The 26,554-nt window shown below is 32.8% G+C and overlaps 1 protein-coding gene across 1 annotated transcript in view; it reads right to left on the bottom strand.

Annotated features, from left to right (window-relative positions):
• The window catches only part of TRAP1 (TNF receptor associated protein 1), a 79,862-nt gene that overhangs the window by 41,407 nt on the left and 11,901 nt on the right, over positions 1-26,554 (bottom strand). Inside the window, exons 2-4 of the mRNA XM_051967731.1 lie at positions 12,908-13,072; positions 11,590-11,672; positions 10,032-10,172 (exon numbers count right to left, since the gene is read on the bottom strand). Of these exons, the coding sequence (XP_051823691.1) occupies positions 10,032-10,172; positions 11,590-11,672; positions 12,908-13,072 (389 nt within the window). The remainder of the gene's footprint in view (positions 1-10,031; positions 10,173-11,589; positions 11,673-12,907; positions 13,073-26,554) is intronic.

The following is a 26,554-nucleotide window of genomic DNA, read 5'->3' as shown; positions in this document are numbered from 1 at the left end:
TGTTTTGCTTAATTTTACTTGTTTGCTATAAAGTATTTGAATTGGAGTGGAGAGAAAAGGAAGTAACAGAAAGAAGTTAAGACAAAATTATCAATATGTCTAGTTAAAACAGAAACATGAAAAATCCCAGTCAGCCCAGGTGTCCCAAAGAATACTGCAACAAAAACATAAAATAGGACACTAGAGGAAAAAGCGATCAAAAAAATCAAAGGAAAATACCATTAAGATTCCCAATTTGGTTCAGAACCACACAAAAAGAAAGTCAAAAGCCTTTTAGAGCTCTAAGCAGTGTTGCAATAGCACCAGGGTGTAAAGTCAGTCCAATTAAGAGCCTTGGAGAATAAGCAATGCTTCTAGTCTAGTGCCCTCAGACTTTATCCTGGGAAGCAATTCTGGTGGAGAAGCAGCCTAGCAATTTTCCTGCAGGAGTTGCAGCCACAGTTACTAAAGACCCAGAATAGAAAGTTCTTGCCACTAAAGTCCTTGACACTATCATATAATTTATTAATGTAAGACGTTCATTCTGATTTTAACAGTGTAGCTAACAGTAAAAAAAACTGGGACATTGATACATTGTTGGTGGAATTGTGAACGGCTCCAACCATTCTGGAGAGAAAGTTTGGAACTATATTCAAAAAGTTATCAAACTGTGCATATCCTTTGATCCAGCAGTGTTTCTATTGGGCTTATATCCCAAAGTAATCTTAAAGGAGGGAAAGGGACCCACATGTACAAAAATGTTTGTGGTAGCCCTGTTTGTAGTGGCCAGAAACTGGAAACTGAGTGGATGCTCATCAATTGGAGAATGGCTGAGTAAGTTATGGGATATGAATGTTATGGAATATTATTGTTGTGTAAGAAATGACCAGCAGGATGAATAAAGAGAGGCTTGGAAAGATTTACATGAACTGATGCTGAGTGAAATGAGCAGAACCAGGAGATCATTATACACTTCAACAATAATACTATATGAGGATCAATTCTGATGGATGTGGCTTTCTTCAACAATGAGAGGATCCAAATCAGCTCCAATTGATCAGTAATGAACAGAACCAGCTACACCCAGCAAAAAAACACTGGGAAATGGGTCTGGACCACAGTGTAGCATTTGCACTCTTTCTGTTATTGTTTGCTTGCATTTTTGTTTTTCTTCCCAGGTTATTTTTACCTTCTTTCTAAATCTGATTTTTCTTGTGTAGTAAGACAACTGTATAAATATGTATACACATATTGTATTTAACATATACTTTACCATATTTAACATGTATGGGAAGATCTGCCATCTAGGGGATGGGGGTGGAGGGAAGGAGGGGAAAAGTTGCAACAGAAGTTTTTACAAGGGTCAATGTTGAAAAATTACCCATGCATATGTTTTGTCGATAAAAAGCTATTAAAAAAAACAAAAAAGATCTGGAATGGCTTAATATTGGCATAGAATTTCAATCCAGAAACTGTAAAGTCCAGGCTAGCTTTCTAGAAGTCCTACGGATGGGGCCTTGGTCTCAGCAAGATAGTCACCATAGTCAGGAATAGTCTAAAGTCTTTATTATTTCCTTCACAGTCTGTGTCTGTCACAGTCTTACTCAGTCTTGATCTTAGTGGAGGAGTGCAGGAGGCAGGAGAGCCACCAGGAGGATGGTCAAAGATGGAATGTCTCATTTCCAGTCCTCTTAGCCCTTAAATGCTCTATTACAATTATGTCATTACATCATACTGAATATGTGTCAACTAGAGAACCATTATATTACCATGATAAGTACTAAGTGTATGTATACTAAAGAATCATCATCTCATCAGTTCCACTGAAAATTAACTTAAATTAACACCTTGTTGTGAGTATACTTGTTTCAAGTATACCTCTCCAAAGTTCTGGCCTTCTACAAGAAACTATGCCAGAGATAGAAGATACTATATGATAAAAGAAACCCAAGAAATGGAAATATGTGCAATGGGGATAAGCGAATTAATAAGTTAACTTAAGGTGAACAACTCCATTTTGTTTTTCAAACTATTCTGTGCTTAAGTATTTATTATGTTAAGTGTTTTTCTGCAAGAAGCATTTAAGTGGTAGTTTTAAAATGATGCTAGACACAGCAAGAATCACAAAAATCTATCAGAGGTCCAAATGTCAATCAGCTACTGGTTCATGACCAGGATAGACACTTTGCTTCCCACATTTAGAAATTTGAATATCTGTTCACTCAAGAACCAGTGCTAATCAACAGACTTTGCCATCTCAAACAGAGACATGGATAGCCCTTGGCAGGGCAGAGAGGAAACTTTGTCATGAACACCAAATAGGAGACACTTACCTTTAGGAACCAAGCTGAGGTTGGTTCGGTCTCAGAGGGATTAACACTTAAATTGCTGAATAGTCTAAATAAAGTTTGATTGTATTCACTGATGATGGTGTCTTATTAGTGTATAATCTGCTCTAATAAGCTATGTAACAGTAAGCCAATTTTACTTGGGTACCATGTGTTAGAGATTATTAAAAACTTCCTTTTCAGTTTTTCTACAAATATTACAAAATATTTCTCTATCTAAAAACCTCTTCTCAGCTTGTCTCCTCAGGTGGGTTGGGATAAATAAAGAGAAGGAAATAAGCATTTATACAGCACCTACTATGTGGCCAGGAACTATACTAAATCTTTTACAAATACTATCTTATTTGACTCTTACAAGAATCCTGAGAGGACACTCGGGGAAAGAGAAGTTAAATGACTTGCTATAACAGTGTAACACAGCTAGTTATTGTCTAAGGCCAATCTGAATTCTTGTTTTCTAGTCTCCTCCCAAGGTTCCATTTATGTGAAGGCAACTGTCTAGCAGAACAAGGGGGAAAAAAATCTTTCTTTAGGAAATGGAGTAAGAATGGAAATCAAAGAGTACAACTTGTCTTTGTAAGATTCTGATCTTCCCTATTTTTAGAAACAATTTAGGCTGTAGCTCACCTAGAAGTAAAGTCTTCTTTTCAATTCAGAAAGGACTAAGCTAATGATCAAAAGAAAAAGGTCCTTTTGATTACTCAACAGGGGACTCTATAAGGAAGGAGAATAAAGGAATAAAGTAGTGATTATTGTTCTGAAACATTAAACCCCAAACTGTATTTTAACCTATTATTACCTTTTATTCAAGATTCTTATGTTACCTCCTATAATCTTGAGGTAGGACTTGATTAAGGGCTTTGGAGAGAAGAAACTATGCTGGTTTAGTTCTCTCTATGCTAGAAATGCATGAATATTAGATTGATGATAAATAAAATTGTTTGTGAAAACCTTTTGCCTATGGAAGAGTGGATGTTCATCAACTGGGAAATGACTGAATAAGTTAGGGCATAGGAATGTAATGGAATAGTATTGTTATAAAAGAAGTAATGAGCAGGTTGATTTCAGGAAAGTCTGGAAAAACCTATATGAATTGATGCTGAGTAAAGTGACCAGAATCAGGAGAACAGTAACAGCAAGATTATGTGATGAGCAACTATGATAGACTAAGTTCTTCTGAGCAATACACTGATCCAAGACAATTCCAATAGACTTGGGATAGGAAATGCCATTCACAGGCACAGAGTTGCTACAGAGACTGAATGAGGATTAAAGCCATATTATTTCACCTTTCCTTCCTGTTTGCTTTTTTTCCTCATGGTTTTTTCCTGTTTGCTCAGGTTTTTCTTTTACAACATAACTAAAAGGGAAATATGCTTAAAAAGATTATTCATGTATAACCTCTATCAGATTACTTGCTGGCTTGAAGAAGGGAGAGGCAAAAGAGTGGGGGGAGAGAAAATTTGAAACTCAAAATCTTACAAAGATGAATATTGAAAACTATCTACACATGAAAATGGAAAATACTACTGAAAAACTTCTGCCTAAAAAAATAGTGGAATACTAATACTTTTCTTCAACAGAGGTAACCTATCTACAAGAGAGTAATTCCTTAATAAATACAAGAAGTTTTGAGGGAGAGGAGAAGGAAAGAAAGCGTGGTCACATGAATCCCAAGAATAGATGAAAGAAACTTCAAATTGAAAACGACTGGGAGTATCATAGAATAAATCCAGAGTTTCCAGGTTAAAGAAAAAAATACTGTGAACAAAGGGAGAAAAAAGGGTTCATTTCTTAAGGATACATAGTCAGGATCACATGAGACTAAAAAGCAGAGGAACTCTTGGAATTCAATATTTTACTTTCTTTCTCTTTTCCTAAGAGGCAGAAGGGTTCTAAAATGCAGTACAAAGTAGAATTCAATAATGTTTAATTCTTTTTATTATTCTCTATTATGACTTTATATTGTTTTTGTTGTTGTTAATTTGATCTTCCTCCAGGTTGGTTAAATTTTTTTTTTTGGTAAGTCTTCTCAAGAAACTAATTTTTGGTCTCTTTCCAATTTGCCTATTTTCTCTAATTTTTAAGATTTCTCTTTCCATGTTTACTGCCAGTTTAGTTTTCATTTTTCAAATTTTTCCAATTTTACATCATGTTCATTAATTTTCTATTTTGTTCATATCTTGGGGGAGAGAGGAAAGGGAATAGAATTTTTCCTCTAAGAACTACTTTAGTTGCATCCCAGAAATGTTGTGTTATCTTGACATTAATCATTGTCTTTTAGTCAATAATTATTTCTATGATTTATACTTTGACTCAATATGCAGGATGCCATTAAATCTCTATGTCCTTTGCTTGTAACTCCTTATAGTCATTATTTTTACTATGTGATCATCTATACAAAGCACACATTCAATATTTTTGCTTTTTAAAATTTATAATTTCTGAGGTACATAGTTGATATTTGAAAATGTGCCATATGGTGCTGAGAAACATGCATACCCTTTAATATTCCCATTTGTTATATCTTATAAATCTTTTAGTTCTAAATTCTCCAAATTTTTCATCCCTATTCTCCTTTTTGCTTTACTTTCTGTTAATTTGTCCAGCTCCAAGAGAAGAACATTAAAGGCTCTTACTACTACTGTGAAATTTTATAATAATATAGTAACCTTATATTATCCATTTTCTAAGTAAGGGTATTTTAACTAAATTATGTTTTCTTTTATTTGGTTACATATTTCTTCTCCTTTATTGTACTTTCTCTTTTTCTCTCTCAGTTAATCCAATCTCTCCTTTCCTAGCTCTCAAATTTTTTCTACTTGGTAGGGTTTCTTTTTTTCTGTGTCTCTTTTTAAAGAAGTTTTCTTTGCTTTGTTTCTTCATTAACATATTATTTACCAAAAAACATAACTGAACCACAAAATATAGGGTTGGAATAGAATTTATTATGCATGCTTCAGGCAAATGTAAAAAAACAAAAGAATGGCAATAACGATTTCTGGAAAGCAATAGCAAAAATACATATAGTTAAGAAATGAGCACTATAAATAAAGCAATAATATCCAAACTCAAAATATATGCAAAAGTGGAACTGTTTCTAAGTCAGGGGTTCTTAACCTGATCCCAAAGGGATCTATGGATAAATTTCAGTTCCCTAATTTCCCTTTTGCTTGGATTGGGGAAAATTTTTTTTTACTTCATTTCAATATAATTGGTTTTCTTTATTATACTATTTATTTTATTTAAAATGTTATTGAAAAGGAAGTTCATCAAACAGCCAAAAGGTCCATGCCCCAATAGATTAAGAACCCCCTAGATCTAAGTACTAGACGGAAAAACTAATCTTGTTATAAGAAGAAAGATAGTAAAAGTCTAATCATTCTGATGTTCAAAGACTGTGATTTTCCATTTCAGACCTAAATAAATCTTCTTCTTTCTTTCTTTCTTTCTTTTTTTTTTGCTGAGGCAATTGGAGTTAAGTGACTTGCCCAGGATCACATAGCTAGGAAGTATTAAGTATCTGAGGCCTAATTTGAACTTCAGGGCTGGTGTTCTATCCACTGCGCCACCTAACTGCCCCCTAGATCTAAATAAATCTTAAAAAAAACAACAAAGTTAAATACCTGAATAATTCAGGAAAAGCTAGATATAGATTTCTACGGTCAGAATGGGAATACAAAATGGTATCTTTTTAAAAAATTGACCATGTGTGTTAAGACATTAAAAAGCTTATAAAACAAATGATGAAAAGCATAAATATTAAACACATCTTTTACTAACCACAATATAATAAACATTACTATAAAGGCCATTTGAAGAGTTATAAACTTAAGTAGAAATTAAATAATATCATTCTAAAAAATATGGGTCAATAAATCAGAAACATTGGATAACTTCATTTGATAAAATATAAGAGACAATATATCATGATTTCAGAGATATAGCCAAATTAGTTATTAGGAAAAAATTTATATTTATAAATAATTTCATTAACAAAGACAGAATGAAAAAAAATTTTCAAAGAAAATATGATAATCAAAGGTAAACAAAATTAAAAATAGAAAAATTTAATTGATTAAAAACTTTCTTCGAAAACAAAAAGAAAAACTTTAGACAAACAATTTTAAAAAGGAGGGGGAAAATGCACCAATTAAATAATTAGAAATACTATAATGACCACTCACTACAGAAAAATCACTTCATAGATGTTTCTTGAAAATTCCTGTGACCAAGTTAATAAAGGAATTCTCAGAACTTAGGCTGGTGTTGAAATAACAAACAAATATTTGGGCTTTTACTACATCCACACCCCATTCCTAAACCATTGGTATCAGAATCTCCAATTCACCTTATCTCTCAGTACTTTCACAATAATGAAAACACCTTGTCCTAAATTCACTTTCTTTCCTTCCCAATTTGAATACTATAGCTGTTCAAAGCTCCAATATCGTTTAATGTCAAATCCTTTATTTCTTTGTTCTTTATCAACACTCATGCCTTATCAAATTCAAACTCTGAATTCAATGTTGCCATGTTATTGTCCTATTCCTACTTACATGCAGCTCAACAGAGACAGAGGAAATTATGTAAGAAAAATAACTTTGAAAAACCTGCAAACTCTGATCAATATAATGATAAACCAGGATTCTAGAGTACCAAAGATGAAACATACTATAAACCTCCTGACAGAGAGAGAATGCAGAACAAGAGCAATATGGGGATTTGTTCTGCTAGAATATACATATTTATTATGAAGGTTTGCTTTTAAAAAAAAAAAGTTTAATAAGGGAGGTAAGATGAGAAAGAAATGCTTTTAGAAATGTATTAAAGAGGCAAAAGAGAATAAAAGGTACATACTAAAAATCAGAAAGAAGGAAAAGAGGTGGTGGTACTTGCTACTTCTCATGAGTTATATAAGTATACAAATATGGGAGGAGGGGGTGGGGAAAGCAGGCATCAAATTAACTTCATTTTTCTCTGAAAAGGACAAAGAAGGATTGAACAAACACACAGAGAGTTTGGAAATAGAAATACATCAAACTCAATAGGGAAACAATCAGGGTGAGAGTATTGGAAGTGTTAAGAGAAAATTTAATATCAGTAAGTAAGCAAAACAAACTTCCTAATTTTGAAAAGACCATTAAAAGCAGTAAGGGAGGAAGGAAGGAGAGGGGTCTCTAGCTGTTGAGAAATGGCTGAAGTGTAGCAAATGAATATAATACAGTATTACTGAATTGTAAAAAAAATGATGAAAGGGATTATTTCAGAGATTTTTGGGTACTATAGGTAACAGAGTGAAGTCAGCAGAAGTAGAAAAATATATAGACAAGAAAACCTACATTCTAAGAAAAATCAGCTTTGAAACTGATATGAATGCAATAATCAACCATCTTCTCTATGATGGAGCACATCCTGACAGGGAGGTGATGGACTTAGGGTGTAGAAAGAGACATATATTTTTTGTCTGACTACATGTTTTCATTGTAAGGAGTTTTTTGTTGTTATTTTCTAATTTTTTTAAAAGCATAGGTGAAAGGGAGAAAAAGGGTTAGAAATGCTGATACTCCCCCTCCCCCACCCGCAACCTGGGGCCATTTTTTTAAATGCAAAGAAGAGAACAGATGGAAATAGGATAGTTTTGAAAGTAATGTGTGTAGTTTATTAAGCACAAGTAGTCTGAAATGGAGATTCATAGTTTCATATATAGTCTTTTTTATAGTCGGCTAAATATATGGAAATACTTTTTCATCTTTAAGTTAAAAATTAAAATTTTAAAATAATCAAATTGACAAATATAAAGTGAGTGATTCATGGATAAATAGCAGTTTGTATCATCTCTGAAATATTATATTTTCAGTGTGAGTACTTATACCTTAGGAGCTAACAACTGTTAAAAACCAGAATTTGATTTATTGTTTTGTCAACTGAACTTGAGATAATTATGAACTTGAGACTTGAAAAAAGTAATGGACAAAATGGCGATAAGGCAAACTAAATTCGAAAGTACATGGAGAGCCAATTATAAACCATTTATTAGCATACCACAAGCAATTTGTTTTTTAAAATATCTGAACTGTCAGTCCTCTATGATTTTACAGTGTGAATTGGCAATCAAAGGTAAATATAACCTTGAGGTATATTGTGAGGCATCATGTCCAGTACTAAGAAGGTGATTTCATTACACTCTACCATGGCCAGACCACATCAGGAGAACTACGGTTTAGTGCTAAGAGGACAGTAATGAGCTGGAGAACATTTAGAAGAAGGCAACCAAGACAGCAAAGAGTCTCAAGAATGTTTAACGTAAAGACTTGAAACTTAAGGAGACATGATAGCTGTATTTCAGTATTTGAAAAGCTGTCAAATGGAAAAGGGATTCAACTTGCTTTACTACATTCCAAAACACAGAACTAGGAACATCACATGAAAGTTGAAAAGAGGTAAAATTTAGGCCTGATGACAAAGAAAACTTTCTAACAATTAGAAATATACAAAAGATGAACTTGTACTAGGTTTACTGTAGGGGTATCTTTATTCAGTTACATATAAACTAGATTTCCTCTAAGACCTACTCTAAATCAATGGCTATTTCATATTATTACATATCTAAATAAATCATTACTTTTATCTCTCCACCGCTAATACAAGTTCTTAATGAAGTCATATATTAACCAAAGTCAAAATGGAAAAGGAATTTATAAAACTGGACAAAATACAACTGGAGCAATAAAGAATTTTAAGTAAATAGCAAGGGAGAAAAGCAGGAATGAAGAATATCATACTCTCAGATCTCAAACTATATTATAAAGGAGTAAAAAAATCAAAATTATTTGGTTCTGCTTAAAAACAGAAATTTAGGATTTGTGAATCAGATGAAATTAACAAGCACCAAATACAAATATATAATAACCCAGTGTTTGACTCAGAAATGGCTGAACAAATTGTAATACATGTATGTAATAGAATATTACAATGCGGAAACAATAATGAATATGAAAAAGTGTGGAAAAATTTACATGAACTCATGTAAGTGAAGCAATCAGAACCAGCAAAACAATATAAGCAAAGACTATAAAAATATGTTTCAGAGAGACAGTTTCTACTAGGTGTCAGCACTGTACTAAGCATTTTGCTATCACTGATGAAATCTATATGTTATATGTAAAAATTAAAAATACACAGAGAAATGCTTCAAAAGTGTTTGACAGATCCTCTCTGAAGGATTTATGAGAGAACATGAACAAGAAACACACAGGTTGAAAAGGAAAAGATAATTTAGCTCTATAGTAATGAAGAGAATGCCCACATCAATGGCAATCAAATTAAAAAAACATGTGGGTAAGAGTTATAGTTGTGTCACTAATTAGCTGTGCCATCTTGAACAAGTCAGTTAACTCTTCAGAATTCATCTGAAAATAATAAAGGTATATCTAACTCAATTTATTTTATTTATTAGGTACCTACTATGTTCAAGGTTCCATGCTTGATCTCTAAGGCTCAAGGTTCTAAGATACTATATTCCTACAAACTTATCAACTTAGAACAAAAGGATAGGATGTCCTCTTTCTGAAATTAATAAGTAAATATGCCCACTAGCTATAATGTAACATGCATCCTTCCATAATCTCTTTATAGATATTACCTCTTAGAAGTGCTGAAAGAGAAGGAGAGATAGAAGTTTGAGTATTTAAAAGGACATACCTGGATTGTGATGGTGCCTTTCTCAGTGTCTGTTTGCAAGTGAATCTCCATTTCTGGCAATGTCTGGCCTTCTGAAATCAACTTATGGCGCAATTTTTCCAAGGCATCACTACTATTGGAGATCAGTTCTCGTATAAATACCTTTTGAAGGGAGATAAAACAGAAGCAATCTGTAGTAAACACTGTGATATTTAATTATCTATAATTTAAATGCCTATAGAATTGGGAATAATCATCTCATCATGTTAGATTTGAATATAGAGGTTTTCCTGACTTTTTAACTACAAGGGGGTTTCCTCAAGATTTCTCCACAAAACCCTTTCTTCAGGAGGGATAAAGCCACAACATGAACATTTTTCTGAATTTATGTTAGGAACCGTCATGTGAAATTCTAAAATAAAAGATAAATGCTATCAAGGAATTTTTTTGTAACCAGGACATATCTCTTCTACTGCATAAAGGGAGAAAGATTTACCGCTTCTTTCCCAAATACTGAGTTTCAATTAAATATCTCTATGAAATGGAAATCAAATGTGTTTTACAGACATATTAAGATCTACTACATTATCAGAGACAATTGAAAACAAGTTATGACTGACCTCACTTTACAGATTCAAATTATGTGATTCAAAATTATACACAGTGCCCAGAGGGTCTAAATTAACTTCAAGAAGAACTGAATCTAGGGTAAAGTGAGGTACTTAAAACTGGACTTCATACAATAATATTTCTTTTAAGACCCCCTCCTCTTACAATATACATTTTACCCTTTTATTCTTCTCTGTAACCCAATACTCAATTATATATTTATGTGCAGCAATAAATGCCCCCCCCCCACACACACACACACTCTTAAGACTTTTCTATTTTTCTTTTTTTTTTCCTGAGGCAACTGGAGTTAAGTGACTTTCCCAGGGTCAAACAGCCAGGAAGTGTTAAGTGTCTGAGATGACATTTGAACTCAGGCCCTCCTGACTTCAGGGCTGGTGCTCTATTTACTGCGCCACCTAGCTGCCCCCAACTTTTCTATTTTTCATTTCTTAAGTATTCTCTCTCTCAGAATTCTCAGCTCCTCAGAGAGCTTGTTACACAGCACATAATAGGTATTCCATAAAGATGGCTCACTAGCTGATTTTTAAGCAATCATCTCACAACTCCCTAAATCTTACTAGTTAAAGTAGACAGCAGCATATTTACTAAGCATAATGTATACCAAAAACTCATCATAATGGAATTTTAGTTATTTTAGATTTAAATTAGTCCAATTTCTTATCACCCCCATTCAACTTGTTAAGGGGATTTACTGATTTAAATTATCAACTAAATTAAATTATTTCCAGAGTAAACCTATGCAAAGAACCATCTGGCTATATTTATCAGTGAAACTAGGAACAAATTTCTGTTTAAAGGACTCTATGGTAACTTAGAACAGAACCTCCCCAGAGTTCAGTACATTCTCATAACTAACATGCTATCTGGCATGCTCCAGAACTGTCTAAAAATACACCTTTGCCAAAAGAAACAATGCCAGCAATAGGAGTGATTACAGATACTATACCTCTTTCTCTGAGTACAATGATCGAGCAACAATGTCCAAAAGCTTCTTTGTCTCAGCCTGGAATTCGTGTTTGGAGATAGAACCTAGCAAATAATCACATACATAGCCACTGAAGTCTAATTTCTATTTTCCTGAAAGGACATATTAAAGTGATTAGCAATGAGGTTACTTTTAATGATTTTTGCAATTCTTTTTTAAAATAGTGAATGGTATGAAGAGAATCAATGAACATTTCAGGAATACATAACTTGTGTGTGAGTCTTACTGGTAAGGAGATCCTACAAAATATTTCCCACCTTGATCAATGGATTTAGGCTTTCTAGGATTTCTTTTTACAACAGAATGAAAAAGACACTAACTCTATAGCTAGGAACCAATTAATATAAATAACTCACTCTCCTGAAGTGATTCTATTATTTGAAGTTCTAATGCCGATTTCCATTGGGTAGCCTGGAACCAAATAACATTTTACAAAATGAAAACTTCAAATAATACGAATTTTTAAAATATATATATATAGTGGTCAAAATTAATAATATGGAAATAACCTATATTTGATTACTTATCATCTCAGAGAAAGGGGAGGGAAGGGAAGAGGAAGGATTAGAATTTGGATCACAAAATTTTAAAAAACACACTAAAAATTGTTTTAACATGTAATTGACAAAATTTTTTTTTAAATTATAGATGAGAAAAAAAAAACACATAAAAATGACTACCAATGGGTCATGCTTTAAAAAAAGATTCTATTAGTATTAATTTGGCAAATACTTTAAAATTGGAATTAGTCTTAGATATTCTTTTCAGAGATTATAGAACAGCACAATTATCTAGCAACCTCTAAAGTAAATCTTTTTTAAATTTGATTAGCAGCCCTAAACTATATTCAAGAAACTGAATCTAACTTCATCCCTTTCTATCTTATCCTCTCTGTTTTTACCTGAACACAGAAAACCAGAAATGGACAGACTTCAAGAATGGTTATGAGGTTTATCTTTATAAAGTTTCTATAATCCCTGGGGAACAAAAAATAGGAATTCAAAAAAGGAATCCTTATAGAATCTCAGATAGTAACCATGATCACTAGTAAAATCAACATCCCCTAGTTTTATGGGTAGCCACCAGAGGGTGTGAGATATGTTAGGATGAAAGCCAGAAGTCCTTATTGTTAGGGGGGAACGTGTGATATCTCAAGTGCCTGCAGTCTGCTATATTCAAAGTTAACAAATAGCTGTATCACATAATTGCTTCCATCATCTGAACTATCCTCCTATTGTTGAGCCCAATAGCAATAGACAATTCAATTCCTTCCTAATACCTTGAACAGTCTCTGTACTGCTGATGATAGTGTGCAGTGGCTCCTCTTTTTTATCTTCAGCTGCTTGGGTGCTATATTTCTGTCCACCATAGATGCCAGAAACAGCCAGGCTCCGCATAGGGTTCACAACTTGGACATTTCTCCACAGACATGGGGAGAGTCTTCCTGGAAAAAAATTCAAAATGGTTGGAAATAATAACAATAGTATTCATATAGCACATTAAAATTTCCAAGTGCTTTGCATGTTAACTCACCTTAACCCCACAACAACCCTGTAAAATGGGTTATATTTTTCTCTCCATTTTACAGATGAGGAAGCTGAAGCATAAGGAGATAATAATTTGCCCAAGGTCATACAGCTAAGTGCCTGGAGGTGATTTCAAACTCAAGTCTTCCTGACTCCAAGTCCAAGCTTGAACAAGTTATTGTACTCTAACTATGACTTCTAAGCAGAAAAGGGTGTGAATTTTTTTTAAGCTGTCAATTTTTCCAAATGCCCATAATTCTCCACAAGAAATGAAGTACTTGAAGTTACAAAGTTTTCCACACTTTATTTAACTGTATTATTCTGATTATCCTTCCTTGATCTCAAAAACTAATGTAATCTAGGACTTTGAGGAAATTCACAAAACATAATTGATTTATACCTTAGGTCTCCAGACTTCTGATGAAACCTGTCAATGAACTGCTACACTGTCCTACCCCATCTACTCAACAATCATTTCAATTCAATACACATTTATTATATGAATACTTGCAAATAAAAATGTTAGATACTAGGACTACAAAGACAAAAACAAACAAAATTAATGGGAAAGATGTTTGCATTCTGCTGGAAGGAAAATTATATGTATACAGATAAGTAAATACAAAGTAATCTCAAGAGAGAGAAAGTAATAGCAGCATGGGAAAGATAGGGAAGTTCAAAAAAAAAGTTACGGTAGGATTTGGCAATATGAGTTTAGCTTTGAAGGAAGCTAAGGATTCAATGAGGCAGAGACAAGGGGGCATGGTGCATGCCGGATGCAAAGACATGAAGGAAAGAGATGGCATATCCTGTACAAGAAAGAGCTAATAGGACAGTCTAACAGAAAAAAATATGCAAATAGTGATATGACATTTAGAGGAAGAACTAAGGAGTATAAAGGCAGATCGAGGCATACTTTTTATTTGCTTTTTTTGGTTTTTTTCTTTCTCCTGGTTTTCCCCTTTTGTTGATTCTTCTTTCACAATATGACTAATGGGGGAAAATGTATAATATAATTATATATGTAAAACCTATATTGGGTTGCTTGCTGTCTTGGAGGGAGGGGGAAAGGAAGGGGAAAAAATTGGAAATCAAAATCTTATAAAAACGAATGTTGAAGACTATATGTGTGATTGAGAAAAACAAAGTAATATTAATTGGGAAAATGTTTTTTTTAAAAAGAATAGTGATATGAAATAAGACTGAAAAGATAAATGGAAGCCATATTATAGAGAACCCTAAATATCCATTATTGAGTGATTGCTCTGTGAAAATCAATGTGTATCTCACCAAAAGAGATTATAAATGAATGAAGGATAGTAGAGAAGAAATTATAAATTAAAGAACAGAGAGAGAGAGAGAGGAGAGGATAGGTATCATAGGATCCCTGCCTTCTTGGAGCTGATCATTTAGCAGAGACAAGACAGGTACATACATATAATAAAAATTAAAAAGATATCAAGAAAACCAACTTCAATGGCTGGCATCATAAGTGCTATCCTTTTTGTTTTGTTTTTGCTTTTATTAAAAATTTTTTTCTACCAATTTTCAAACAACTTTTCCTCCATCCCCACTCCTCTTCTATACTTGGGGAAAAAAACAAAAGAAAAGAAAAACAAAGTCCTTATCACAAATAAGCATGCCAAGAAAAATAAATTCATGCTGACAATATCCAAAAATGTGTCAAATTCTTCAGATTAACTATCATTACAATGTTCATAAGTTCTTAAATCTTTCAAAATGAATTGTTTTTACATGCTGATATTATAGTATAATTGTTCTTTTGGTTCTACTTACTTCATTTGGCATTAATCCATACAAATTTTTCCATGTTTCCACTCTGAAATTGTATTTTTCTTCATTTCTTAAAACATAATAGTATTCCATTATTAATACACTATAATTTGTCCATTCTCCAGATGATAAGCACTCCCTTAATTTCTAATTTTTGCCATCCCAAAGAGAACTACTCTACTTTATCAAAGAATCTTCCTCCCCAACTTTTTTTTTCTAAGAGTGTTCTTTCTGAATCAAAAAGCCCCAATCTGAACACCAATTCTAAAGAGCCAATACAGTTCTAGTCATTTGGTTTATGTGCTTTATTCTTATTTGGAGAGTTATGATAACAAAGTAAATCAGTGCTAAATTTCAATGAATTCCTTTAGGGGAAAAAAAATAAAACTTAACAAGATATGTTACCATAGCAAAAGATCAATGAATGACCTGCCACTCTAAGATGCCAGACTAGAATTCCTGACAGAGGAAATTAAAAAGGCTAAAGGACAACCAAGAAAGTATTCAATTTACAAGCATTTATTAAGGATCCATTATATAAATAGGTGCTGTACTAGATAGGCCTTGGGGATATAAAAATGAAAAATAAAACAGTCCCTCATCCCAGAAAAGTCACATTCTACTTAGAATAAAGCAACTGTAACACCCAAGTGCTTGAAAACCCAATAGTTTCAATTACATCTACATAGACATAAAGACTTGTCAGTTCTTCAGGCAATTATACATGAATTATTTCAAAATTCTCCTTAATTTGTTTTCATATCTCACCTAAATTATCATATATTAATGACAGGTGAGTCTTCTAAAATAAATTTTATTGGCTTCATAAGAAAGTAGTATGATTGATGCCCTACTGTCTCTCAGACCAAATCTAAATACCTTATTCTGGCACTGAAAGCCCTTTAACAACTGGTCCATTCTTAATTTATTCTTCCATACAAGTCCGATTTGTCTGCTCCCTGTTCCTCACAAATGCCATGTTCACATGTTCACATGTTCACATAAATATCTGCCCCTGAAGCCATGTTCATTCTATTTTCCCCTACAGCACCAGCACAATGTTAGACATAGAACAAGTACTTGATCAGGACCTATTGACTTACTGACCATAAAAGGGCTTAAATAGTGAAAGAGGAAAAAGCTGCTAATTTTTCACTTTAGTAAAAACTGTTAATAAGTAATTCATGCTTCATTTAATTGAACATTTGGTAAACTATTTTGCTCTTCTTCTAATCTTTGCTTCTTCAAAACAAACAAACAAACAAAAAAAAACTATGAGCCATTTCAGGTACATTCTCCCTGAACTTTGTTTAAGCCTTAAACAAAGGCTCCATTAAGTAAAATCAGAAGAGGGAAATACAAATAAACTGCACAAGAAATAGGAAAATCCAAGGAAATATTTGGAAGTTCCTTTTTCTATCAAGTGAAAATTCCCAGAACCAGGAAAACTAAAGAGGTGAAGTGTATGATCCTTTGTAATTTCTAAAAAAGATTTCAATTTTTTTAGTACAATTCTGAGGTTATAATAATTAGAAACCTGCCTAGTGACCAACAAGATTTCAGGTGAATAAGGACATCTAGAACTAATTCTCAAACCGATAATGTAATACTATTTAAACCAGATACTACACATGTTATCTACATTGCTTTTTCCTTTGCCTCTTTCCCCCAATACCCCAAAGGAAAAACCACAAACCTCAATGATACACTACAATGTTCTAGTGTTAAATTATTTAGTGGTTTAGGTCACACAAAATAGAAAGCATTAAGAGACAGAATATGCCACAAAAACAAAAAAGGCCAAGGGAAGAAGAACAATGCTAAAAATTTCATTCCAACCAAAATCCTACTATCCTGCAAAGAAAGCTCAATTCAAAACCCTTCTACCTCCATGAAGCCTATCAACCCTAACCTAATAGCTTACACTGGCTTCATATATCTCTTAATATGCAGCATGCATTTGAAAATGAACCCTTGTTAATATTTTTTTATATTCCTAATATTTGACTTTTCAAATACACATGTACTTTGTCCTTCCAAACAGATGGGAAATTCTTTTTTTTTTTTTCTTGTTGCACAGGGAGAATTGGATTCAGAAAGTAAAAATAACCTGGGAAGAAAAACAAAAATGCAAATAGTTTACATTCATTTCCCAGTGTTCTTTTTTTGGGTGTAGCTGCTTCTGTCCATCATTGATCAATTGAAACTGAGTTAGGTCTTTTTGTCAAAGAAATCCACTTCCATCAGAATACATTCTCAAACAGTATCGTTGTTGAGGTATATAATGATCTCCTGGTTCTGCTCATTTCATTTAGCATCAGTTCATGTAAGTCTCGCCAAGCCTCTCTGTATTCATCCTGCTGGTCATTTCTTACAGAACAATAATATTCCGTAACATTCATATACCACAATTTACCCAGCCATTCTCCAATTGATGGGCATCCATTCAATTTCCAGTTTCTAGCCACTACAAACAGGGCTGCTACAAACATTTTGGCACGTACAGGTCCCTTTCCCTTCTTTAGTATTTCTTTGAGATATAAGCCCAAAAGTAACACTGCTGGATCAAAGGGTATGCAGTTTGATAACTTTTTGAGCATAATTCCAGACTGCTCTCCAGAATGGTTGGATTCGTTCACAACTCCACCAACAATGCATCAGTGTCCCAGTTTTCCAGATGGGAAATTCTTGAAATTGCTCAGTTACCAATGGTTTAACTGCCAAATCTGATGGACATTTCATACTCCTCATCATTATTTGAACCCTGCTACAGTTGACACTGTTGACAATGTTTTCATTCACTCATTCACTCTCTCTTACACACACACACACATACACACAACACACACACACCAATTCCCAAGAATTTAATTATCATCTCTAAGCCAGATGACTTACAGATAAAAATATATAATCCATCTCTTTCATGAGTTTACATGGTATTAAACATTTTCAACTAGATATTTTTAAAACTTATGTCCAAAACAGAATTCATTATCTTTCCCATCAAACTCACCTCTTTACCAAATTTTACTAAGGCATCACCATTTATATAGCCTCTCAGGCGCAAAACCTCTGTTATCCCATAATCAGTTGCTAAGTCTTGCTGTTTCTATTATTTCCAGCACTCCATCAACTCATACATACACCACTTCAGTTCAAGCCCTCATCAGTTTCAGCCTATCTTACAGTGGGCTCCTAATTGATATCCTTGCCTCAACATGTCCTTCCAAAGAATACTACTGGTAAAGTGATTTTCCTTAACAAAAAATTGCCCATTTTACCATCCATACCACTTTAAAAGCACTGGAAACTTTCAAGCACCCAGACTGAGCTGTGAAAAGGATCGGCGCTCAAACCAGACATGTATGCAGAAGTGAAGAGAGTCTAGCACAAAGTCCAGAATTAAGAAGCAAGCTGGAAGAATGGCAAAAAGAAAAAGAACCTGACCATAAAAAGCTACTATGGTGACAAGGAAGCTCAAGATAATGATTTGAAAATCTCTATAAGCTTTCAAAGAAAAATGCAAACCAGACAAACCTAACAAAATTCCTAGAAAGTGAAAGAGACACAAAAAAGTATAAACAGGGAGAAAATAAGATGAAGGGAAATACAAGTAATCTTAACTATGAATGGAAATGGAATGAACTTTCTTATAAAACAGAAGTGGTTAACAAAGAGGGTTAAAAACCAGAATCCTACAATATGCTGTTTACAAGAAATACATTTGATATTGAGATCCACACACAGAGATAAAGGTAAAAGGCTCAAGTAGAATCTATTATGCTTCAACTGAAATAAAAAAAAAGCAGAGATAGCTTTCATGATCCTAGAAAAAGAGAAAATAGAGTTAATTAAAAGAGACAAGGAAGGAAAGCCTATCTTGGTAAAAGGTGCTACAGACAATGAAATAATAGCTATATATTATTTATATATCTATGCATCAAATGTTATAACATCCAAATTTCTAAAGGATAAGTTAAACAAATTTCAGAAGGAAATGGACAGTAAAACTATATTAATGGTTCCTTTCCCTCTCAAAACTAGATAAATCTAAAAACACAAAATAAACAAGAAAGACATTAAGAAAGTAAATAGAATTTTAGAGATTGTTAGATATGATATATCTCTGGAGAAAAGTGAATGGAGATGTAAAGGAATTTACCTTTTTCTCAGTGGTACATGGAAAACCCACACAAAAATTGACCATGCATTAGGACATTAAAAATCTCAATCACATTCAGAAAGACAGAAAAATTAAATATATCCTTTTCAGATCATAATGCAATAAAAATTACATGTAATAAAGGGCCAAGGAGAGAGAGATTAAAAATTAATTGGAAGACTTGTGCATCCAGAAGCCATCTGCATCCAGAAAGAAGATTGTCAGGACTGAATGTGGATCACAAGATAGAATTTTCACCTTTCTTGCTGTTGTTTGCTTTCTTTTTTGTTTTTTTCTCATTTTTTCTTTTTTGATTTAAAAAAAAATAATAGCTATTTACTTTCAAAATATATGCAAAGATAATTTTCAACATTCACCCTTGCAAAACCTTGTGCTCCAAATTTTTTCTTCTTTCTCCTCTCCTCCCAGACAGCAAGTAATCCAATATATGTTAAACATATACAATTCTTCTATATTTATTTCCACAAATATCATGTTGTACAAGAAAAATCAGATCAAGAAGGGGAAAAAAACCACAAAGAAAGTAAACAAAAAAGCAAGCAAACAACCAAAGAAAAACGTTGTGTTGTGATCCACCCTCTGTTCCCAGAATCCTCTCTCTGGATACAGATGGCTCTCTTCATCACAAGATCATTGGAACTGGCCTGAATCATCTCATTGTTGAGAAGAGCCATGTCCATCAGAATTGATCATCATATAGTCTTGTTGTTGCCATGTATAATGATCTCCTGGTTCTGCTCACTTCACTCAGCATCAATTCCTATAAGAATCTCTAGGCCTCTCTAAAAATCATCCTGCTGGTCATTTCTTACAGAACAATAATATTCCATAACATTCATATACCATAATTTATTCAGCCATTCTCCAATTGATGAGCATCCACTCAATTTCTAGTTCCTAGCCACTACAAAAAGGGCTGCCACAAACATTTTTTGCACATGTGGCTTCTTTTCCCTTTTTTATGACTTGATCTGATTTTTTAAATATGGAAATATGTATATAAGAATTGCACATGTTTAACATATATTGGATCACTTGTTGTCGAGAGGAAGGGGTGGGAGGAAAGGAAAGAGAAAAATTTGGAACACAAAGTTTTACAAGGGTGAATGGTAAAAACTATCTTTGCATATATTTTGAAAATAAAAAGTTATTACTTTAAAAAATTATTGGAAAGTAAATAATCTAATTCTTAAGAATGAGGGAGTCAAACATAAAAACAATAATTTTAGCCAAGACAATGACAGTAAGACAGTATACCAAAATTTATGAGACGTAGCCAAAGCAGTACTTAGGGAAAATTTTATATTTCTAAATTCTAACATCAGTAAAACAGAAAGAACAAATCAATGAATTGGGCATGCAACTAAAAAAGCTAGAAAAAGAACAAATTAAATTAAATGCCAAATGAAGAATACTGAAAGACAAAGGAGAGATTAATAAAACTGAAAGTAAGAAAAGTATTAAAATAATAAGTTAAAAAGAATTGGTCTTATGAAAAGAAACCCACAATGAACTATATTAAAAACTATTGGTTAAGTTGATTTTTTTAAAAAAAGAAAACAAAATTAACAGTATCAAAAATGAAAAGGGTATTTATACTTTTTTTTTTTTTTTGGTTATTTACTACCAACGAGGAGAAAATTAAAGCAATAATTTGGAGTTATTTTGTCCAATAATATGCCATTAAATCTAACAATCTAAATGAAATGGATGAATATCTATAAAATATAACCTGTTCAGATTAATAGAACAAGAAATAGAGTATTTAAATAACCTCATTTTAGAAAAAGAAATTGAACTAGCCATCAGTGAACTTCCAAAGAAAAAATCTCGAGGGCCACAGATTTACAAGTGAATTCTGGCAAACATTTAAAGAACAATAATTTCAATACTATATAAACTATTGGAGGAAAAACAAAACAGAAGTTAAAGAATGAAAAAATAGAACAGAATGTGAAATATTTTATAAGAAAAATAACAGATTTGAAGAACAAATCAAAAAGAGAAATTGAACTACCTGAAAGCTGTGACTGACACCATAATGCAAGAAATAATCCAAGAAAATTGTCCTAGTGTGATAGGACATGTGGAGAAAAGTAAAAATTGAAAAAATCCACGGACCACTATTTCAGATCATTATCTCAAAGAGATCCTTTGTGAAAAACACATAGGAATAGTATTGCCAAATTTCGAAACCCCAGATCAAAGAGAAAATTTTACAAAAAACAAGAAAAAACAATTCAAATATGCTGAAGCTACAATTAGAATTATACAGATTTATCAGTAGACATAACAAAAGACCACAGATCCTAGAATCATATCTACTGACAATTTAAAAAATAAAAAAACTAGGCCTGCGGCCAAAAATGTCATATCCAGCAAAATTATCCATGATATTGAAAAAATACGGACATTCCACAAACTTGAAGATTTTTAGGACTTTATCTCAACTAAACCAGAACTTAAAAGAAAATTTAACATAGAAGAGCCAATATCAAAGATTAATTTCAAGGAACTTAATATAGACAAACTATTTATATTTTTTACCTGGAAATGTAAACCATGTGTTTAAGAGTGACATCCGCAATTGGGTATCTCAAAAGAAAGATTGAGGCAGTTAAGGTAAAAATATTATGTCCTACAAATGAGGTGCAGAGGAAGAATAGACACAGAAGCATTAGAGGGAGGAGGAAAGCTCATAGTTCTGAAAACCTACTTACATTGGGAATGGGTTCAATAGGCAACACTATACACACACACACACACACACACACACACACACACACACACACACATATATATACATATACATATATATATATGTATATATTTATATACTATTAAGGGTATAGCACCCTTCAAAATTCATAAATAAACCCATGAGTGGGGAGAGATTAAGTAAGAGCAAAGAAAATTAAACAGCAAAATTAAAGCAGAAGAGTTAGCAGGAATAGGAAAGAAGAGATATACACATATACTATAACACAGATCAGAATTTATTAGGAAAAAAAGAAGGCTAATAATCATTAGACAAAGTCAAACTTAAAGATTCAATCAAGAAAGTAATCTACATTATATGTCAGCCATGCTAATATTGTTTTGGATGCATGTTTAGATATGGGTGAATACATGTATACACACACGTGTGTGTGTGAATATATGTAAGTATGTATGCATGTTTCTCAATGTATGTGTACATATAGATGTATGTACATGTGTGTGAGTATGAATGTATATATGTGGGGGTTTATGTGTGTGTGTGTATATATATATATATATATAACTAGAGCCTAGTTGGAGAGAGGTGGGAAGGATGAAAGAGGGAAAACAGAATGAAGAAAAAAAGTACACAGCATAGAACAAAAGAACTTACAAGGAAGCAAAGGAAAAATGGACACTCATAGATATAATTTCTTCTACTATTTTATATTCTTTCTTGAACTGGTAATTTATTGTTATATATTTTGAATCCTTCCTAATGTTCTACTGGGCATATGACAATGTTCTGTTCTGGTTTTGTTTTGTTTCTTTTTTCTGTTATTTTTTTTCTATTGTTTCTTTTTTAAATAAACATAATAATTAAAAAATTACTAGCAAGTAGATTTTAGCAGTAAACTCGACTGGATTTATACCAGGAAAGTTGATTCAAAATTAGGAAAACTATAAGTATAATTGCCCATATTAACAACAAAAACAGAAATCAAAATTATTTCAATAAATGAAGAAAATGTTTTGAACACATTCTGTTTAAATTAAAACATTAGAAAGCCCAGGAATAGATGATTCTTTTCTGAAAAAGATAACTAGTATTTATCAAACTAAGAAAAACGCATTATCTATAAAGCCTTTCTAATAATAAAATCATAGGTTAAGCAAATATGGCTGCTATCATCATTACTATTCAATATTGTACTAGAAATGCTAGTTGTTGCAGTAAAATAAGAAAAATGTTAACTTAAGCAGTATGTATAAACAATGAGGAAACAAAACTATGACCTTTTTGTAGATATGATGGCTTACCTAGAGATTTCTAGAATCAACTAGAAGAAAATTAAGGCAGCAAAAGTTCAGGACATTAAAAAAAAAAACTCCCAGAAATCTTCAGCCTTTTTGTATATTACTGCATATTATCAATTAAATCTAGTAGTATAGAGAAATTCCATTTAAAATAACTACAAAGAGTAAAAAATACTTGGGAGTCTACTTGCCAAGACACATAGGAACCATATAGAGAAATATTGATTCCTAATGACTAGGCCAAACCAATATAATAAAAATTATAATACTACCTAAATTAATTTGTTTATTTTGTGCCATGCCAATCAAATTACTACAGAACTATTTTATACAACTACAGAGTTCCTCCTTTATCTGAAGGAACAAAAGGTCAAGAGTATCCTGGAATCAATGAAAAAAAAGGAGGAGGAGGAAGCAAGTGGGAAACTTAGTAATACCAGATCTCAAAATATACTTCAAAGCTGCAATCATCAAAACAACCTGATACTGAACAAGAAACAGAGAGATACTGGATAAAAAAAAACAGAGAGGTCAATCAGTAGAATGGATTAAGTTTGATAAATCCTAAGATTCCAACATTGAGGGAAAGAACTCACTATTTGATCAAAATTTCTGGGAAAACTGGAAAAGAGTCTGGCAGAAACTAAGCACAGATCAACATCTCACATCATATACTAAAATAATTTTACATGATTTAGAGATAAAAGTTGATATCATAAGCAAATTAGCAGATCATCAAAGAAATCATGACCAAAAAAGAGATAGAGGTAAACAGAAAATAAAAAGGATAATTGATTACATGAAATCTGTTATTATACAAACAAAACCAAAGAACTTAAAAAGCAAGAACGGATAAGTCTCTCTGACAAAAGTCTTATTTCCCAAATATGTAGAGAATTGCATCAATTTTATAATAAGAGCCATTCAAGGTATTGGAAATTGAGGATAACCTTCGTTTTGGGAATGGCTGAGTAAGTTATAGTATATGAATGTAATGAAATATGATTGTTTTATAAGAAATGATCAGTAGGCTGATTTCAGCAAAGCCTAGAGAGACTTAAACAGAAGCTGAGTGAAGTGAGTAGAACCAAGAAAATAATTGTACACACTAACAACAAGATTATGTGATGATCAATTGTGATAGATTTGACTCTTTTCAACAATGAGGTGACTCAAAGCGATTCCAATATACTTGTGATGAGGGAGCCATCTGCATCCAGAGAGAACTACAGAGACTGAATCTGGATCAAATCATTTCACCTTTTTTGTCTGTTTGCTTTTTTATTTCTTACGGTTTTTTCCCCTTTTCTTGTACAACATGAAAAATATGTTTAAAAGGATTCTACATGTTTAACCTATATCAGATTGCTTGCTGTCTTTAGGGAGAAAAGGGATAAGGGAAAGAGGGAAAAAAAATTTGGAACACAAAATGTTACAAAAATGAATGTTGGAAACTAAATGTTGGAAAAATAAAATACTTCTGAAAGATTAAAACAAAAAGAATAAAAGCCATTCTTCATTTGATAGATAATTAAAAGTAATGAATAGACAGTTTTCAGAAGAAATCAAAACTCTCAAAAATAATATGAAAAATGCTCTAAATCATTAATAATTACAGAAATACAAATTAAAAAACAACTTTGAGGTACTACCTCATATGCAATAAACTGGCTAAGAAGATAGAAAGGGAAAATGGCATGTTAGAGGTGATGTGGGAAAATAGGTCTTATTATCTGTAAATCTGATGAGCATGCTATGTTTTTATCCAATCAAATATGTTAAAAAGACCAAGACCATTTAAATCCCTAGGGCCCTCCACTGGAGTCCACCAGACTGAACCATTAACAATTATTCTTTGAGGCCCACAATCCAACCACTTCTAAATCTATTTGATTATGTTTTCTCTAATCATCTCTCTCCATCTTCTCTACAGGAATGATATAAAATATTTTACTGAAAGTTCTGCTAAAATCTAGATAAATGAGCATTTTAAATTAGCATTCAGCATTCCTGAATTCTGGCTATTTTATTCTGTTGCTAAGTACTCATCTTTCAAAAGAAACTGACCTTGAAAGTTACCAGTGTTTCTTAATCACCTAACCTAATTGCCTTTTTTCAACTTTGATTCTTCGTGACTGATCTGCAGCGCTTGACACATCACCTTTACGTCCAGGATCTTCTTTTCTCTGGTTCTCTTTCTATCCAACTAATCCAATGATCTCCTTTGCTTACTCTTTCACTAATAGTCTCACCCACAGAGAAAGTGCCTCACTTCCTTTTACTCTTTTGTAGTTAGTGTAGTGAATGAGGGAACATTGAAAGTAATGTCAGATTTATTGGATTTGGTGAATTTTTTCTTTTCTTAAAAAAAAAAATTCAAGAAATGGTTCTCTGGGAGAGAGGGCAGGATAAGAGAGAAAAGGGAAAAATTTAGGTGATGTAAAAACAAGATAAAAAGCAAACGATTTTTTTAAAGTAGTGAAATGTTGGGGGTTGTAACTTCACATATGAAGTTATCTCAATGACACTTTTTCTGGATGCTTTAGAATAATCTTTGAAAGCAGGGCAAGCTGCAATTCCAGATACCATGTTTAAATATATGGCTTAGAAACTGAAAAGGGACTAGTCACCCTCCAAGTGGCTAATGTTGTTGACTTGTTTTGTGATTCAGTATAAACAGATACAAGAGTGCTCCTCTCCGACCCCAGTCAATGTTTCGAAGTCTCCTCACTCAAAGAGGGCTTCTGGCTGAACTCACTTGACGCTCCCTTCTCAATCTAAATTCAGCTCCACTCTCTTCTGCCACCAGCCAGCCAAGTGGAAAATGGAATGAATCTCTTTCCAATTGGGCCTCTGCTTTCTTCTTATATATCAGAGAGCGGGATTATGGGTTTTCTCCCAGAGTGCTCTCTGGCCCTAACAGCTTCAAGGGAGGTGTGAATTCACAAAATTACAAAGTTTACTTTGTGTATCTCTCATACTTGTGAATTCCAATGAGTAAAGGTATAAACACAAGCATTGTATCAATTAGTTCTACTTGGTACCGTTTCAGGTTCTGGCCCAAAACATCAACTCTAATGAGTTAGCAGTTTGTAAAGATTCCAACACAAGAGAGCTCAGAGTTCTCTCTCTGGTGATTTGCTAATCAACCACTATGGGGCAATTCAGATGCAAGAAATTCTATTTAGCCACATCAGCATTTGGTGTCTTTGCTGCATATCCACCCCTGGCTTTTTTAACTGCTGAATGATGTAGGAGTGTTCCTCTTCATTCCACCATCATATCTTAACTACCAAAGGTTTGAGTGAGACCCAGGCTAGAAGTTACATATAAATCCTCTGCAAATAATCTTTGCCTTATTAATATTCATCTATATTTATCCACATTTAAAGATTCATTTATA

This window comes from Antechinus flavipes, chromosome 1 (assembly GCF_016432865.1).
Source record: "Antechinus flavipes isolate AdamAnt ecotype Samford, QLD, Australia chromosome 1, AdamAnt_v2, whole genome shotgun sequence".
Taxonomy (NCBI): domain Eukaryota; kingdom Metazoa; phylum Chordata; class Mammalia; order Dasyuromorphia; family Dasyuridae; genus Antechinus; species Antechinus flavipes.
This window is presented reverse-complemented; position numbering and strand designations above follow the sequence as displayed.